Genomic DNA, 19,225 nt, shown 5'->3' with positions numbered 1-19,225 from the left:
ATTATAACTCACATGAAAATTAACTTGGATAAATTAGGCTTTTGACTTTTCACACACTCTTTATTCCTTCCAACTACCAATGAAAACAGAGACAAAGAATAACTTAGTCAATATTGTGATAGGATAATTAATTATTACAAAGCTTCTTGTTTTAGAGGGTCAAAGTATAAAGATATTTTGGGAACACTAAAAGCCTTCTAAAATTATCCTATTTACTCAGCTGAAGAAACACGGCGTCAAGATTGCTAAAGGGCATATCCAATACCCATTTTCCTTTCAGTTGGCATTCCCCTTTTGGTCCTTCCCCCTTCTTCCTGCAACCTGCCTGAAATGGATACATGACAATTTAAACTCCATACACCTTTTTGGATTCTGTGGTGACCTTAAGATGGAAAGCGTGTACTAAGGATAGAAAGCTGAGGAGAAATGAGCTTAGGATCCTCATGATGCCATGATGCTGCCATACCAGTCCTGGATAGCCCATCTCCAGACTTATTTTAAGTGAAACTAAAAAACCACTATACTATTTAAGCCATGTATTTCCAATTTGTTAATAGCAGCCAAGAATAATTCCTGAAATAGAATTTGGTACAAGAAATGGGGGAATCCAAACACTCCTCCTGAGCTATCCTGAGCCCTTGGTGGTCCTGCCTGTGAGGAGTGTAATAGATCTCAATTTTTTGCCACTAAACATGGTAATCATGAGAATCAATCCCCTGGTTTCAAGATACACTCCTCCTTTTCTTTACTGTGTAGCAGCAATCCTACTTGCCTTAATAATCAACTAGTACTGCCTGTTCATTCAATGACAAAAAAGAGACAAAAATGGTCACACTCTTAATACACTATAAAGTAGGTACTACGCGATTGCCATTTCACAGGTGGAGAAATCACCGAGAAGTTAAATGCCTTTAACTTCTCAAATTAAACATAGGAGGTTGTAAACCTTAAATTCAAAATACATAGTAAAGACTTCAGGTACAACTTTTGATCAATCAGCCAATAGGGAGTGAGGAGAAACTTGGATGCTCAAAAGGCCTGGCATAGAAATAAATATGCATTCACTTTGCCACACACTCCTATTTTCACTGAATAATTATTTAATAGAAAAAAGTAAGAACTTAAACACATAATAATCTGGGATTGTTTGAATAAGAGTATCCATACAATGGAAAACAATGCAGTAAAGTGAACAACCCAATTGATCATCAATATTAAAATGGATAAACAAACCATGGTATGTTTTAGTACAATGAGATATTATACAGCAATGAGAACTAACTTTCACCTGCAACAACACAAGAGGAATTTCAGATATAATGCTGAGGACTAAAAAGGCCAAAAAGAAAACAATACTTACTATGTGATTCTATATGTTATCTACACAAGAATTAATAGCCCTAGAATTGGTGTCAAGAGGAGAAAGAGTGTCTAGGAGGAAGTAATAGGACAACTACAGAAGAACTGAACACAACAGCCTTGAATAATTCCCACTTATGGTTTGGGTCCTCCTCATTTCTACAACCCCTGCATTCAAGCAAAATCAAAGTAAGAAGTTAGGAAAAAATATTAGTTAAAAGAAAAATTCACTTAAAAGCAATTAAAAGAAAGATGGTGAAAGAATTAAAACTAAAAATGGTTAGAGAAAACGTTAGAATAAAGTAAATATATATGATGTTACAATAAAAGGTAAGAATCTAAAGGTTAGAATAATTTTGAAACAAAAATAGAACTCAGAGCCTGGCCTGTGTGGCTCAGTGATTAAGTGCTGACCATGTGGCTCAGTGGTTAAGTGCTGACCTATGAACCTGCAGGTCATAGTTGGCTCAGTGGTTGAGCGTCGACCCATGAACCAGGAGGTCATGGTTCAATTCCAGGTCAGGGCACATGCCTGGGTTGTGGGCTCCATTCCCAGTGTGGGGTGTGCAAGAGGCAGCCGGTTGAGGATTCTCTCATCACTGATGTATCTATCTCTCTTTCCTCCCTTCCTCTCTCTGAAATCAATAAAAACATATTTTAAAAAAAGGTTCTCAAAAAATGTAGTTTCCAGACCTTGGATTAGCAGAGACCCTTTCAGGGTATTCACAACATGAAAATTATTTTCATAATAACATTAAGATATAGCTTGCCTTTCCACTAGCAGCTATTGTATTCTTCACCACGAAGTATTCACCAGCAGGATCACTTTTATTCAGGAAAAGTCCCTCTGAAGTAGTAATAATTCTATTAGATGTCCACCTTTGAGTACACAACTCTTTTTTTTAAATATATTTTACTGATTTTTTACAGAGAGGAAGGGAGAGGGATAGAGAGTTAGAAACATCAATGAGAGAGAAACATAGATCAGCTGCCTCCTGCACATACTGGGGATGTGCCCGCAACCAAGGTACATGCCCTTGACCGGAATCGAACTTGGGACCCTTCGGTCCGTAGGTCGATGCTCTATCCACTGAGCCAAACCAGTTAGGGCGAGTACCAACTCTTTAACTTTACGGGTGAAGAGAACTCCACAGAAAGCATACTTATGAGAAGCACTTGTGCAGTTTCAGTTGTGAATTACTAGTCTTTTTTTTTTAAACACAATTTTTACTTGAAAAAAGAACAGACAGATAAGCAACGGTTATCCAGACTTGAATACTGGGCCACCTTTCTAAAAGATGAATAAAGTGAGCCTGTCACTTCAAAGAAAATAAGTGAGAGTACTTTTTGCCAATGCTAAACCTGAATTTACAAGAGAAAATTAGAATTTTCGGGAAACTTGAATGCACCCATCTGGAGCCTGACATCTTTCCAATATATACATATTTTTATAAGAACAGCGGGGATATTAATGAATCTCTCTGGATGTAATCTAGCACTAGTATTGTTTAAAAGGTCCCTAGATGATTTTTGAAATTGCCTTGGGGGTTCAGTGCTGCTAAGCATTCCCACAGGTAACATCCTTAGCACTATTGATTAAAACGTAGCTCATTTAATGACAAGCAGCTCCAGCTTAGGCAATAATATCCACTTTGGACTATGCCACTCACTAATAAGTTGATCTTTAACATCTCGAAATATTATCGAATTAAATCTTCCTGCTGACTCTATGGTCTTCAAGAAATCTTCTATTCAAATTTCTTTCCTAGATCAGTGTCTCATCTATCGTATCCCAAGGTAGTTATCCCAAGTTCTACAGAGAATCAAACCCAAATCCCTAAGTCATCTACTGTGTATAAAGATTAACTTAGCTCCCATGCATTTAAGATTGTACTAGGGGCACACTATCTTTAGGAGGACTGAAAAAAACACTCAATAAAATAATTTCCTATAGGCTTAATTCTCTCCATGAAACCAACAAGGCTGCATGAATTAACATTCCAGTTTAGAAGTATTTATGAGAAGTCTTTGTAACCTTGGCTAAGCCTCTAGATTCAATAAGATATGCTTTATGAACCTGAATACACTGAGATAAAAATTGGCTTATCTTGTCACATGCTCTACAGCATAAATACACTTTGATGTCACATAGGAGACTGGTCCTTCCCCCAAAATTGTTTTTGAAGATGCAATTTATGTCCTTCCAATAAATTTGTATTAAAGCACCTTTTCAAGTTTTAACAGGTCAAATTTAAATTTTATCATATATATTTAATGTATTCATCAGAAAAATAAATTCTATATTAAAATACAATAAAAACATTTCTAAAATCTGTACCAAAAGAATAGAATTTCATGGGTCCTATAGATTTTAAATCAAGGGAAAAGGCAAAGGTTAGAGCCAAAGCAGATAAATTAATCCTTTGTACGCCATAAGTGTCTATAGATGCTTTAAAAAATCATTTTTCATGAGAATTTTCAACTGAAAATATTCAAGAACAGCCAAATTGTGAGTAATATATTTTTGTAATATTCACTAGAGACCCAGTGCATGAAAATTCATGCGCTGGAGCAGGGGGTGAGGGGTCCCTCAGCCGGGCCTGCCCTCTCTCACAGTCCAGGAGCCCTCAGGGGCGGGAGGTGACCTGGCGATCAGGGGAAGGCGACACCCCCATCACACCTCTGCTGCTGCCACTGCTGGAAGCACAATCCTTAGCCGGCCCTGGTTACCTGAGCTTCGGGCAGCCCTGGTGGCCCGAGGCTTGCCTGCACCTTGGGCCGGCCCTGGGCAGCTGGGGAGCTGAGGGGACTGGGGGACTACAGAGGCAGGCACCCCAGTGGAGCTGAGAGGACTGGGCGCCACCATCTTGTGGCTGTGGACAGCGCCATCTTTGAGGGCGGGGCAGTCAATTAGCATATTCCCTCCTTATTGGCTGTGGGCACCGCCATCTTTGCGACGGCATGAGGGTTAATTAGCATATTCCCTCTTTATTAGAAAGGATTGTAAATTGATTTTTTAAATTAAATTGAAAATATCGTGGGGTGTGGGGATGGTTTCTGTTTTGGACGTGTGGCAGTTAACTAGTTAAGATCCAATAAAATCTTTTACAGAAACTTCTACAGATGTTTTTTCAGTATCCAATTTAGTGTACTACTGAAATCTTATTCAACATCTTGATTTAGTGCTAAAAAAAAACAACATACCTTTCCTAACTCAGTACTTATAAATTTTTATAAAAGCTCCAGTGGAGTCTAATGTTTATTAAAAGAAAAAAATTTGCAAACATTTAGATGGCTATTATAAAGCTTTTATAATCCAAAATTAGAGAAGGAAGAGGAAGGAAGTGAGGGAGAAAAGGACCAATAACCATAATCCCCTGGATTAAACTGGCTCAGTAAAGTTGATGCTACAAATTCCCCAGAGAGAACACTCTACTAGTGTCAATATTTTTTTAAATTGCCAGGAAACTGAGAACTTTTAAATCAAGAGTGTAAGTGTGACACTGTTTGTGGTAACAAAGGAAGAGACCTGAGATTTAAAGTAATTTGACTGAACCTCCTCGAAGAAGTGCTGCAAGTGAACCTATAGCAAAGCAGGTAAAAGAAGTTTCAAGATTATAAGAATGGATGCTACATTACTTATTCCAGCTGTCAAACAGTAATCTCAAATGTGATGTCAAAATAAAAGTTTATATGTAGGTTTATTCTGTACTTTGGTTAGTAGCCCAGATATAGGAAATAAAACTGAAAGATACTTACTATAGTAACCATATAAAACAGTGTCCTCAATCTGTCTGCTGACATTAGCATTAGCCCAGTCCTAGGACAAAAGGGAAACAGAAATATTAATGAAACATTTGTTTAACAGTTATAATTAACTTTTACCATGACAGAATATCACTCATAAATGTATCAACTCAAACAGGTATGGTTGGTACCTTCAAGCAGTGACAGACAAGTAAATGCTGAGACAGGAGATAACATAGTTCTGGGGAAACACATGTAAACAGGAGGCACCTAACTAAGACTGAAGTTCAGGGATGGTGTCACAAAATAACTAAACTGAGACCTAAAGGAAGAGAGGTCATTCTCGGGGGTGGGGAGGGGCAGTAGGGAGGAGTGGAGAAAGGAACATACATGGAGAATTTGAAAAAAACTGCAAAAAGCTAAACAAAGATTCACCAGAGCTTTTGGAAAAGTAAAAGAAAGCACGTAGAGTGAAGGAGAAGAACAGGTTTGAAGGACTAGTGAATCATGATCATGCTAAGTATTTTGGACTTTGTCCTAAGAGCACGGACAAATAGTTATGAATTTTTATATAGTGACAAATATGATTTGTATTTTAGAAAGCCATATGAATATATAGATATTACATATATAATATCTATATATAATATCTATATATAATATCTATATATTTTATTTATATATATATATATATATATATATATATATATATATATATGTAAAATATGTATTATATACTAGAGGCCCAGTGTACAAAATTTGTGCACGGGTAGGGTCCCTAGGCCTGGCCGGCGATCAGGACCAATCAGGGCCTTCCAGCTGCCAGCCGGGGCCTTCTTTGTGGCTGCCGGCTGAGGCCTTCCTTCGTTCGCACTGCCCCCTGGTGGTCAGAGAACGTCATAGTGAGTGATCGAACTCCCGGTCTCCTGGTCAAACTCCCAAGGGGACACTTTGCATATTAGCCATAGATAGATAGATAGATAGATAGATAGATAGATAGATAGATAGATAGATAGATTACCTAAAAGATGCCCTGGCTGGGGAGCTGAGTTGGTTAGAGTGTCATCCTGATATACCAAGGTTGGGGTGCGAACACAGTCAGGGCACATACAAGAGTCAACCAATGAATACATAAATAAGTGGAACAAATCAATGTTTCTTTCTCTCTTACTTTCTCTCTCTCTCTCTCATTCTTTCTCTCTCTCCTCCCCTTCTCTCTCTAAAAAAATTTTTTTAAATATATTTTTATTGATTTCAGAGAGGAAGGAAGAGGGGGAGAGAGAGAGAAACATCAATGATGAGAGAGAATCATTGATTGCTGCCTCCTGCACGCCCCCCACTGGGGATTGAGCCTGCAACCCAGACATGTGCCCTTGACCGGAATCAAACCTGGGACCCTTCAGTCCACAGGCTGATGCTCTATCCACTGAGTCAAACCGGCTAGGACCAAAAAAATTTTTTAATTAAAAAATACCTAAAAGATAAATGATGATGGATGGAAACTTAACTTAGGGTGGTAAACAACATATCATCTACACAATACAGTGTACAGATGATGTGTTGTAGAATTGTGCACCTGAAACCTGTATAATTTTGTTAACCAATGTTATCCCAATAAATTTAATAAAAAGGCAAAAATACTTAAAAGAATAATCAATCTAAGCTCTTTTAAATTCATTCCACACAAGTTTTCTGTAAATTAGTAATTTAACTTAGAAAATTCATTCAAATTAATCTTTTTAGACAAAAAAATATATATATGTACATTAATGAATTAGAATTGAGGTATGATGGCAAACCTTTTTATTGAATATCCTAAATTTTATACATATAAAAAATTAAACCTGGAGAGTCTACGCGACTGGTCACTGCTATTAAGTAGCAAGGCTCAAATTAGTATATGTAGGTCAATTTTTTCCCATATACTTTCAGAGGCCAAATCATTACCAATATCCCACTATAAGTACTCTAAAGGAAGGGTATGCACATTTAATTCTCCTAAAATAATTTAGGTTTCTTCCTTTTGTTTTTCTTTGCTTTTTAGTCTATGGACACCTCTAACAATGAACCATCTACAAATTTCGTACAGACAAATACCTAAAAGAACAAAAATGTAAGAAATCCAAATTTAGCCTCACAAATGGAAAACCTTGACACACAATGCACAATGAAAAATAGTATTTTTCCAAAAGCAATTAAGACTATAGGAAAACTTAAGAATAGGTTAAATAAAAATTTATGTTAACTATATAATGAAAACCAACAATTAGACAACTAAAAAGATCTAAAGAAATGGAAAGTCACATGTTCCCACATGAAAAGATTATAAATATATTTTTTTAAATATATTTTATTGATTTTTTACAGAGAGGAAGAGAGAGGGATAGAGAGTTAGAAACATCGATGAGAGAGAGACATCAATCAGCTGCCTCCTGCACGCCCCCTACTGGGGATGTGCCCGCAACCCAGGTACATGCCCTTGACCGGAATTGAACCTGGGACCCTTCAGTCCACAGGCCAACGCTCTATCCACTGAGCCAAACCGGTTAGGGCAAGATTATAAATATTAAATCCCTCCTAATTAATCCATAAAACTATATATTGCCAATCAAAATACCAAATACTGGGGAGCAGGGCGGGGGGGAGAGGGGGCTTGACATGCTGACCCTAAAAGTCATCTGAAAAACACAAGCAAGAGATGGGTAATTTTTTTTAATAACACCAACAATGAAGAATTTACCCAGTTACTAAACTTTATTAAGGAAACATAAAAATATTATTATAGTAACCTTTCACTTACCCAAGTGGCAAATTTAAAACATTAATAATATCCAATAATGGCAAATGTGGAGGAAAAGCCATCTCCTACACAGTAATAGTACAGAAGATAGTCTATAACCTAGATTCACATAAATCAGGACAGCTATAAGTACATAGATATGTTTTAAGAGTAGTACTATCCAATGAATGACATGAAGATCTCTGACTGGGTTGCCTGGCAACAAGGTAGCCCACACAGTAGGAGGAGCTGCACCCAATTTCAATTATGGGACAAAGGGGCCCAAAGTTTCTAGGGTTCAGCAACTGGAATATCCTAGTGCCCCATGAACAACTTACATCTAAGCTCACACTTCTTGGAACCCAAGTCCATACTGTCTATTTACCTGCAAAGCCACTCTTCTACTTGCCCTATAAGAAGAGGCAGAGGCACCTCTGCTGAGACGTATGCACTTTGAGAAAGCTTGCCTCTTTACAGAATGTCAAGTATATAAGCACTTGTTTGCTTACTAATAATTATCCCCGTAAATTCCTGCCTGCACCAAGTAATGTTTATTGATTTTTCACCATGAGACCTTTACCCAACAATATTCAGAATAACACTGTTTAAAATATTAAAAACAACAACAATAACAAAACTGAAGACAATCTACATGCCTGGTAAAATGTAATACTGTACATTCATAACATGGAATATCATACAGAGATTAAAAACAATTAAATCTAAATAAAATGGCATAGCTAAACATCATGAAGTAATTTTCAGTACGGAGAAGCAGAACAAGTTGCAATCAACAGTGTTAACAGTCTTTGTCTAAAAAAGTACTGAAAGAAACACCCATACAAATACAGAAAAAGGGAAAGTGTAAGTAGTGCTCACCACATAGGAATGGAAAAGCACTAGGGAGAATTCTATGCAATGATTGCAAATTTTTTCATCCGTGATTCAAGTATCTAAATGAATTATGTACATAAAAAAAGTTTCAGCTCCTAACAGCTGTGTTTCTTTAGTGATTGTTTATACATCAAAACAGAAGTTTTAAAAGATTTCTGAAACTTGAAGTTTTTTTGAAACAGGATAATTACATCTACCCTTACACAAACTCCCTACCAATTTCCAAGACACCCCCATGAGGTATTAACATACCCATTGAGAATCTGTTTAAAGCTAAACTTTAAAATTGAGTAAGACCCCAACTTCAGGAAAAAAAAAAGTGTAGAGAGATTGAAGGTAATTTAAAGCCAAAGATTCACTGAAATTTAGTGTTTTTTACTCTGCAATGCTCTTTTGTTTAACCAAATCTTGTGCCAAAAAGAAACTAAGTTACTGTTACTATTTTAAAGCGAAAACTATGTGTAAAATATACAACATCACTCAAAAACTATTAGTGTATTTGGCTTTTATACACTGTCTTGCATCCAAGATATTTGATGTACTGTCCAAGGAACTTAGTTTATGAAACCTTCCTTCTTCCACATTTTGAGAACTACTATGCCCTTGATACATTTTATAAATCACCCCCTCCCAGAGTGGAGACCAAAGGAACTTCAGAGTCATTTAAGACCCAAAGGAATGTGAAACAATCAAGAACTAATACTAAATAGAGAATATTAAAGAAGAACATTTCAAAAGAAAGGAAAAGGGAATAAATACCATAGGAAAAAAGATATAATGGGTCATATATATAAAATTCCCTTTCCCATTCTTCAGGTGACATTTTGAAACACTTATTCCAACCCAAAACAACATTTCAATCTCCTTAATTTTACCTAAAAACCTCATCTTAGACCAGTGTTCTCACTCAGAGGTGATTTTGCTCCCATGGAACATTTGGCAATGTCTGCAGATATGGAGTTGGGGGAGGTCAATAAGCTACTGGCATGTAGTGGGGTAGAGGCAAGGATCTGCTAAACATCTATAACACACAGAAGAGTCCTGAACAACAAGGATTATCCAGCACAAAATGTCAGTGGTTGAAAAACACTAACTTAGAGGTCTCTAAAATAATATGAAGCCAAAAGAACTTACTCAACTTACTACCAAATCTAACACCTAGATTTGACCTATATTCAATAGTTAACTCTTCCTTCTGCTAGGTGCCCATACCATTTACTAGTATAGCCAACATTTCACTGTTAGACACCACCCCCCTAAACTCCTTTGCCCTCTCAAAGACACTGCACCTACAATAATAACCTCTCCACTCTCAAAAAGTTCTCCAACTCTAAGGAATACTTAAGTACCCAAACCCTACTAATTTCCATAAACAACAAAGAGATCAATCCATACTCAAACACCACAAATAAAAACACCTCCCCTGGCCTGACTCTACTCTCCTAAAGGACAAAACTCACCAAAAATTTGTCAGCATTCCCTATCACTACCTTCTCACCTCCCTGTCCACATTTAGCCCACTCCAACCTGAAACCCCAATGCCTCATTGAACTTATTCTTCATGCTCTTTGGTTACCATTGACCAAAGCCAACACAGTCACTTTTCTACCTCTCTCATTTCACTTTTCATCATTCAAAAAAGCTTTCATTCTCTCTTCCTGAAACAAATTCTTCTGATTGTCATAGCCTCCCTCCTCCAATTTGCTTCCTAACTCTTAGGTTACAGCCTTTCCCCTTCAGCTGGCCTCTACATAATGAGCACTCTAATCCAGTGGTTGCCAACCGGTGGTCCGTGAGGTCCGAAAGGTTGGCACCTTCTCTTGACTACTCACTCTCCCCAATGACTAGTCAGTCCATAGCTCTAAATAACATCTATATGCTGATGATTTTCCAAATACTTCACTCCAACCCAAAAGGCTCCCTAAAGTTTCAACTCTCTACTTGACACCTCCACTTGAGTATATATAACAGGAACTTGAAGTTAACTTACTCTAAATACAACTCTTTTTTATACATTCACCTACCCATAGGCATGCATATGCCGTTTTTTCCTTCAGGCTTCGCTATTTCTTTTTTTTTTTTTTTTTTTCAAATTTTTATTAAGGTATTATATGTTTACATATCTTACCATTGCTCCCCACCCCCACCCCACTCCCATACATGCCCTCACCCCCCAATGTTTTGCATCCGTTGGTTACTCTTATATGCATGCATACAAGTCCTTCAGTTGATCTCTTATTTCCCCCACCTCTCCCTAACCTTACCGCTGTAATTTGACAGTCTGTTTGATGCTTTACTGCCTCTGTAACTATCTTTTTGTTCATCAGTTTATAATGTTTTTCATTATCCCCAAATGAGTGGGATCATGTGGTATTTTTCTTTCATTGACTGGCTTATTTCACTTAGCATAATACAAAAACCTAGGCATCAGTCCTTCAATTTTGTTTTTCCTTCACCCTCCATATCTAATTCATTAGCAAATCCAAGCAGTTCTATCTCCAAAATATATACAAATTTTAATCATTTTTCTCTACTAGCGCCACTCCAATCCAATTCACTTTATCTTTTATCTTCATTAAATTCACACTGCAGTTAGAAGAAAACCTAAACTCATTAACATGACTTAAAAGTGATAAGTAATCTGGTCCCCACCTTCTCTTGATCTCAGCTAGTACCAAGCACAAGCCCCAACACCACACTTCACCCAAAAGACCAAACTCATCCTGGCAAAAGGCCTCTTTATCTACTGATCTGGTCTCCCTAAAGGCACTCCCTCTGGCTCTTTACTTGACTAGCTTCTCTCATTTAGATCTCAAGTAACCTCAGCAATCTGGCTTACCTAAGCAATTTGGCCTTCCAATCTTCCTATCTAAATTACCCACATACATCTATTATATTTCCTCATAGAATTCATCACTATGAAGTTAGCTTGTTTTGCTGTTTACTGTTGGTCTGGTTTTACAGTAGGTAAGCTCCATGAGAGTAGCAGCCTCATTTGTTTGAATCATTAATCTCCAGCACTCACATTTATCAGGTACATAGTACAAGCTTAATAAATAAATATTAAGTGAATGAATATATGTAGATGTAATGAAAAGTACAAAGTTCTCAAGATACAACTACCACCATCTGAGAGTAGGATTGAAGCATTAGGAGAGAGTTCAATCCTGATACTTGATAGGCCATAACAAGATTAATCACTGGGGGAAGGGAATAAGATATATTTTAGCTCTCAAAACATTAAATGGCCCTGGCTGATGTGGCTCAGTTGATTGGGCACAGTCATCTTGAGCACAGAAAAGTTGCTGTTTGGATTCCAGGTCAGGGCACATGCCCGGGTTGTGGGTTTTATCCCCAGTGGGAATGTGTACAGGAGGCAATTGATCGATGTTTCTCTCTCTCTCTCTCTCTTTCCCTTCTTCTCATTCTAAAATCAATAAAAACATATCTAAAAAAATTAAAAACATTAAATATTTTGATACCATATCTTAACTACTAATTTTAATTTTACACAATGTATAAAATAGTATAAAATAAAGAATATTTGTTGACATTACTATCAATTTTTTATTTTCTTTGATTAATATACTTTGTGCAATACTATCCAAAGTTACTGGCCAACTATAAAAGACACTGTAATAGAATACTTACAGCTATTCTTTTTTTTTTTTTTTTTTTTTGAAAATTCAAGATGAAAACGTATTTCCACAAAATCTAAACAAATCAAATATTCTATATTCAAAATTCAAAATCTCCTCTTCAAATAATAATTATACCAGGGATAATACTAAGCTATAGATACAGCTAAAGATCCTAGTGAACAAAGAGCTCTGGAACCAGTCTGCAGAGCTTCAAATCCTAGCTACAGCACTTAGGAGCTGTAGATAGATTACATCACCTCTCCAATCCTGTTTTCTTGGGCATAAAAACATGGACAATACTAGCTACCTCATACAGTTGTTTGGGAGATTAAAGGCAGTTAATATATGTTAACCATTTAGGACAGACACATAGTAAATATTCAACAGATGTTAGTTCATACAGTATTTGGCACATACTAAGTGCTCAATTAAATACCTGCTAAATGAATACCTATAGAAAGTAACTGTAATTTTTACAAAAATCAAACTATATCTAAATCTAACCATAAAAACAGTTTCAGATTATTTAAGCCCAGTTGGCCAAATTCAGGAACTTATTTTGGAACCATGCATTATTGAGATAACTGGAATAATATTTCATTCAAATATTTAAGTACCTACATATGTGTTAGACACTGGGCATACAACAATAATTAAGACCCAGTTCCTGCCACATAGAAGCTTATACTAACAAGAAACTGAAAATAATCTGCATAGTAAAAAAGGAACTTAGAAATCTTCCATTACAAAACGCTTCATTTAAAAATAGGAACAACTTCCTGCCCCACCCTCCCCACCCCCCCAGAAAAAAAGGAGATAAATGAAGTTTTGAAAAGTTAACTGATTTGGCCAAAGATACATGCCAGATAGTTAAGAGCCCAAGATTAGAACTCAGGTCTTATAATTCCCAGCCTAGTGGTCTTTTCACTATACCACACTGACTAAAAGTACTTAATATGAAATAAAGATTAAGATTCTGATCTGCCACTAACAAAAGCCCTTCTAAATTGTTTATTTAGTGCATTAATGCAAATCAAGTCAAATAAACTTCAAGCTATGAGAGGCACAAAAATAAAACCTACTACAATTAATACATTTTCAGGTTAACAAAAGACATTCTTCAAATTTGGAGGGTTGTCAAATTAATAGTCTTATGTCACTCAATAGTCTATTTCTAGTCTTCCATGTTAGTTTTCACATTTTCAGCGCCTATGCTGCATTTCGATTCTCATTTATTCCAGAGACAACAATATACACTGGACTGCTAAACTTAAACACTTAATTGCCAATAATTTGAAAGGAATAAAATCATACAGTATAATAATCACCTTAAATGTACCATTCTGATTTTTCATGTAGGAAACCAAAAATATATCCACTGGTAGAAGTGCTGATGTGATAAGTGCAATTGCCAGAGAAAAAATTGCTGTTATGGTGGAGACAACTTCACTTTCCCGCTGACTTTGGTATTTACGAACATATATCCAACAGAACGCCAAAATAGCCTGAAATAGAACAAAAAAAAAAATGTTTTGTTATTGCCCTATGTATTTTCCAAAACTGATTTTAGCATGTGTTTGTTTCCAATGGGAAACTTTATATCAAGTAAAGGTTCTTTTAGATGTGTAAAAAACTTAAGATTGATTATTTTCAAAGCCTATTTCATGGATGTTGTACAACCTCACTTAGGTGCAAGGACACACACAAACAAAGTAAAAGTTAATGATGACAGTGCTCATTTGCCTATATCCTCACAGAACACAGTACAATAATTAATGGTTTCACACAATGTCATAGTTATAACTAGCTTTGAATACTTTTTCCCTATAGAGCTCTCCAACCTAAAGGAGCTGTAACTACATGTTCTATCCTACTGGAGCATCACAGAATATAACTTGAATTGAAATTAACTTCTGCCCCATTATGACAGTTCAAGAGTACCATTCAGCTAAAGACTAACTGCCAATAACCACTATGCAACTGACACATTATACTGTAACTCAAATTTTAAAGAGCATTAAGCCAAAAAAAAAAGTGCACAATGAAAATGGATACATGTGCATTGCAAGGAACTTCCCAGTGAAAAAGTACACTCAGAGAGGTACTGAGGCTGACATCTCTAATCAAGCAGGTACTCTTAATAGTTAGCAATGTCTTTCTACTAATTAACAGAATAGAGGAATTCAGTCTCCTGATTCTCCAACTTTAGGTAACATCGGAATCACCTGGAATACTTATTAAAGCACAGGCTGCTCGGCCCCACTCCCAGCGTTTCAGATTCATATGGTCTGAAGTGGGGCCAGAAAATCTGCATTTGTAACAACTTTCCGGGTGAGGCTGTGCTGGTCCAGGGATTACATTTTGAGGACTTCTGCTCTACTCAATTATATGAGACTAGTGTCCTGGTGTACGAATTCGTGCATATTGAAAGGAAATTAATTAGAAGAAATATTTTAATATCACTATTCACCCTTCTCTGTAATAGAAGTGTCAGAGATGAAAGAAAATTAGTAAAATGTACATGAATATAATATATAAATTAATAAAAAACAATAACATGATATAACAATGAATATTTTCCATGAAATTTTTACTGTCAGAATCTTCGTTTATCATTAATTTTTTTTTAATATGCTGGGTATTCTGGAAAATGCATATCACTTGGACAAACTTTGCCTTTGCTACAATATCAAGTAAATTTTCCATCAGATAGTTTTTCATCGGAGAAATTTAGGGATAGGCAAAATTGACATGTAACGGTCATTTCACCACAACTTGTGTTCAATAATTGCATCCTCAGTTACCTCATTTTTGCTATGAAGGCAGTTCCTACCAGTATTGGTAGTACTTGTCGATAAAGTGTTCTTCAGACATATTCTGGCGACTATTTCTGCTTCAGAATGGCAACAAAAAAACATGACGTCATTACCTGGCGCCCACAGCCACCATTTGTGGGCTGGGCTGGGCTGTGGGCCGCATTTTGTGCCATGGCAGTGTCAGCTGAGATTTGGTGGGCTGTAGCTCCAGGGTGGTAGACAGGGCCTGTGTCCCACTTGGGGGAAGCCAAGTGTTGCTTTGTTGGCGCCAAGTCCATGGTGCCATTTCTCTGTGCGCGTCAAGGCAGTGCCTGCATTGAGCATCTGCCCCCTTATGGTCAGTGGGCGTCATAGCAACCAGTCAGACAGTGGGAAGGACACTTAACATATTAGCCTTTTATAGATATAGATGTAATGTAAAATAGCATCTTAGAGAAGTTCATAAAAAAAAAACCTAACAAACAATTTGCTAACAATTATAAGGAAAGGTTTAGAGCAGTCCCCAACCCCTCCCAAGAGATTCTGATTTAACTGGTCTGGGTTTTAGGATTTTTTAAAACTCCCAAGTTGTTTTTAATGAGCAGTCATGGCTGAGAACCACTGGGGCAGAGGTAGGAATGAGAACAGATGTTGGCTAAACTAATGAGCACACATAGTGCCTGGGATCATGTTAAAATGCAGATCCTGGTTCAGTAGGACGGAGTCTTATGTGTGCATTTCTAACAAATTCCCAGGTGCTGTCCTCACTTTTGAGTAACAAGAGAGAATTTGCTTTAAAGAAACGGAGACTGTCTTATATAGTAATGGGAAATTTGAAAGGTGGTATAAGCCGAATTATTGAGGCTCTTGGGGAGACTAGATAGAAGGGCTTGATAGAGATTATCAGCTTAGAGCAGTGGTTCTCAACCTTTCTAATGACGCGACCCTTTAATACATTTCCTCATGTTGTGGTGACCCCCAACCTTAAAATTATTTTCGTTGCTACTTCATAACTGTAATTTTGCTACTGTTAATGAATCGTAATGTAAATATCTGTGTTTTCCGATGGTCTTAGGCTCTACAGCAGCGGTTCTCATCCTGTGGGTCGCGACCCACAGGATGAGAACCGCTAGCAGGGTTGCCTAAGACCATCGGAAAACACAGATATTTAGTAATATCACCACTAATATCACAGATATTTAGTAATATCAGTGGTGATATTACTGGTGATATTACTGAATTTTGGAAAACTAGTATCCAAAACTGAGCTTGACTGTTTCACAATACTTACTTCTGGGATTTCTTATGACAAGATCAGTGGTGATATTACTGAATGAGAAATTTTTATATTATGTAATAAAATATACGTATATCCATATTTGGGAGATCTGTATAACTCAGTGAACCAGTGTTTTCTAAATGACAAATGCATCATGTTATAAAACCATGCATGGTGAAAAAACCCATTCAAAGTACAACATGGCCCAATGGATGTTAATGAAACAGAATTAAAAGTTCATTGATAGGGTTTCAGATTCCTTATTTCAACTAACCTTTAAGAAGCTTCTACTACTGAGTTTTGGTGTGATATTAAAGAACAACATCCACAATTACCTAAAAAATACTCCTCTGCTTCCAACTACGTATCACTAAAACTGCATTTTCTTTATATACTTCAACAAAAAAAACTTATCTCAAAAGACTGAATGCAGAAGCAGACATGAGAATCCAGGTCTCTTCTAATCTAATAAGCCAGGAATTAAAGAGATTTGCAGAAAATTAAACAATGGCCCTTATTACTAAGTTTTTTCTACTTCAACATCCAGTTTCAAATTCCTAATTCCCTTCTCATTTTATTTTGTTTCTACTGTAAAATCAACATAAATGCCTTCCCATCTTCATCTATCCAAAGTCTACCTCAATTACACTTTCTTCCAATATTGTTCTCTATTCCCTGAAGTCCTATTCTATAAAATCATACTTAAAATACCTGTTTTTCAGTACTTAAAATACCTGTTTCAAGCATTTTTGTTTTCCTACCTATCTTCAGATTTTCTTAGAGGACACAATTTCTTTTGTTTGCATCCTCCTACAATTGACAGCAAAACTACTACCTGTGAAATGTTTATTCATTGATAACAGCCAAGATATTCCCACTAGACTTTGATACTGATTACTTGCTTGTTTTTCTTCTAAACCTACTGAATACGATGGTCTGGAAAAGCCAGTGAACTCCCCAAGTACAGGACTGGATGGGCTATGGAAACCACAGCCAAGTTTTAGGGTTTCCATTTTCTTCACCAAGAGGAGTAAAGCATGTTCCCGTGTAAAGGCAGTATTATTTCCTGCCAAAGCAAAAGTAGCATGAGAAACCTTTAAGTTTTCACATTTTTTCTTTTTCTTTTTGGTAGGGTTTCTGGTAGAGTTGCAACATTTACTAGCAAAGCATATTACATAGGTTGTAGACAGTGTGGCATCTAATAAGCACAATTAAAGCCTTGATTTCCAGAAGTGAAGATAACAATTTTTTGGTTTGATTTTTGTTTTTGTTTTCATAATGACAAGTGGCTAAAATACCTCGAGGCTGAAGCAACAGCAGGGCTGAATGAAGACAATGAGTGTGAATGGGGAAGGGTGGGAAGGGTAGTTCAGATGGGTGGTAATATACACACCCTGATTCTGGCAGTAGAGAGGGTTACAGCTTGCCTCATACAGGTTTCTTTCTACACCTACCAATAGCCTAGAAAGGAATGTGAAACCTTGAAGTCAGAACGAAGGAACACTAAAGTCACCAAGACAGAATCGCACAATGGGTTGAGAAGGTTGGCGACTCAATAACCCCAAGGTGGGGAACTGGTGCAGAGAGAAGCAGACAGGCCCTGTTCTGAGTCTACCACACCAGGGCCTACAGAAGTTGCAAAGATCAGGCACTGCTGCCCCACCACCCAGTGCTCCCGTCTCACCAGGTACCAGAGGCCGCCCCACCACGAGGGTCTCCTCCGTCCCCAGACTCCAACCGCCCCAGGGCCCAAGTCAGGGGTGAGGGCAAGAGTTTCGGGAAAGGAAACCTGCAATATTAGACGTCTTCAGGAAAAAGACAGTGAGAGCGGCCGGGAATCAGTGCCCCGTCCCCCAGCCCCCAGCGCTGCCCCCATCCTCGGCTCCGAGGAGCCCCCCAAACCCCGCCAGGACCCCACAGTCCCAGGTAAAGGCACGACGGGGCGAAGAGTGTCTACGGCGCCCCAGGAAGCCAGCGGCAGGGCCGGCCCCTCCCTCTCTCCCACAAATGTAAACACTGGGAAAACTCCAAGCGCCTCCCCTACCAGAAGTAAGAGGCCGAAAATGCACCAGCCGATCACCAGCTCCGCCGAGGCCGCGCCCGCAGTCTCCGCCGCCATCTTCGCTTCCAGCCCGGAAGGCTGCGAGCCCAAGTGGTGGGGAAAAGGGAGGGGAAAGGGGGAGAGTGCGAGGGACGCGGCGCCCGCGCACCCTAAAGGTTAAAGGGACGAAGGGGGTGGAGCAAGTGGTTGCCTAGGAGACCAGCCCATCAGCGTCCCTTGGCGACTGGTCGGGCAGGGGGCGGAGCGGCCAGGACCGCTCAGGGCCGACAAGCGCCGGGACGCCGGGACGTCACCTCTACGTCATCTCTACGTCACCGCGCTGTCGGCTTCCGAGGTGATGCGACAGTCTAAGCGAGGACGTCTGACAGCAATGCAAGCTTTTGAAATGCTACTTGATTCTGCCTAAACGGATGGACTGGAAAAGCCAGAGAACGCCACAAGGGCTGCACTGGCTGTATCTGGAGATGCAAGCCAACTTTAGGTGTTTCCACTTCCTCTCAAAAGGAAGTTTATCCCTAGTGTCCGAGACAGAGTGGGTAGCAGAACTCCTCACCCGGGTCCAGGAAAGGCTGACTCTGAAGACACAAAGTTTACCAGCTACCCAATTGACTTTCTAATTTGCTGGTATTGGAGCCTGGCCTGAGGAAATTCTTTGCTGGAGACTGTTAA

At 38.2% G+C, this 19,225-nt stretch overlaps 1 protein-coding gene across 3 annotated transcripts in view; it reads right to left on the bottom strand.

Annotated features, from left to right (window-relative positions):
• The window catches only part of LMBRD1 (LMBR1 domain containing 1), an 87,178-nt gene extending 68,309 nt beyond the window's left edge, over positions 1–18,869 (bottom strand). The window contains exons 1-3 of one of the 3 annotated variants that reach the window (XR_013960476.1): positions 18,539–18,853; positions 13,749–13,925; positions 5,119–5,179 (exon numbers count right to left, since the gene is read on the bottom strand). Coding sequence is in view for 2 of the 3 variants with exons in the window: in XM_080666076.1 (XP_080522202.1) it covers positions 5,119–5,179; positions 13,749–13,925; positions 18,539–18,613 (313 nt within the window). In the remaining variant the exon portion in view is untranslated. Of the gene's footprint in view, positions 1–5,118; positions 5,180–13,748; positions 13,926–18,538 lie in introns of all 3 variants that reach the window. The other 2 variants (XM_080666076.1, XM_080666075.1) reach the window with 2 other exon arrangements.
• Between the last annotated feature and the right edge of the window lie 356 nt (positions 18,870–19,225).

Source organism: Plecotus auritus (assembly GCF_963455305.1).
Source record: "Plecotus auritus genome assembly, chromosome: 4".
NCBI classification, from domain to species: domain Eukaryota; kingdom Metazoa; phylum Chordata; class Mammalia; order Chiroptera; family Vespertilionidae; genus Plecotus; species Plecotus auritus.
This window is presented reverse-complemented; position numbering and strand designations above follow the sequence as displayed.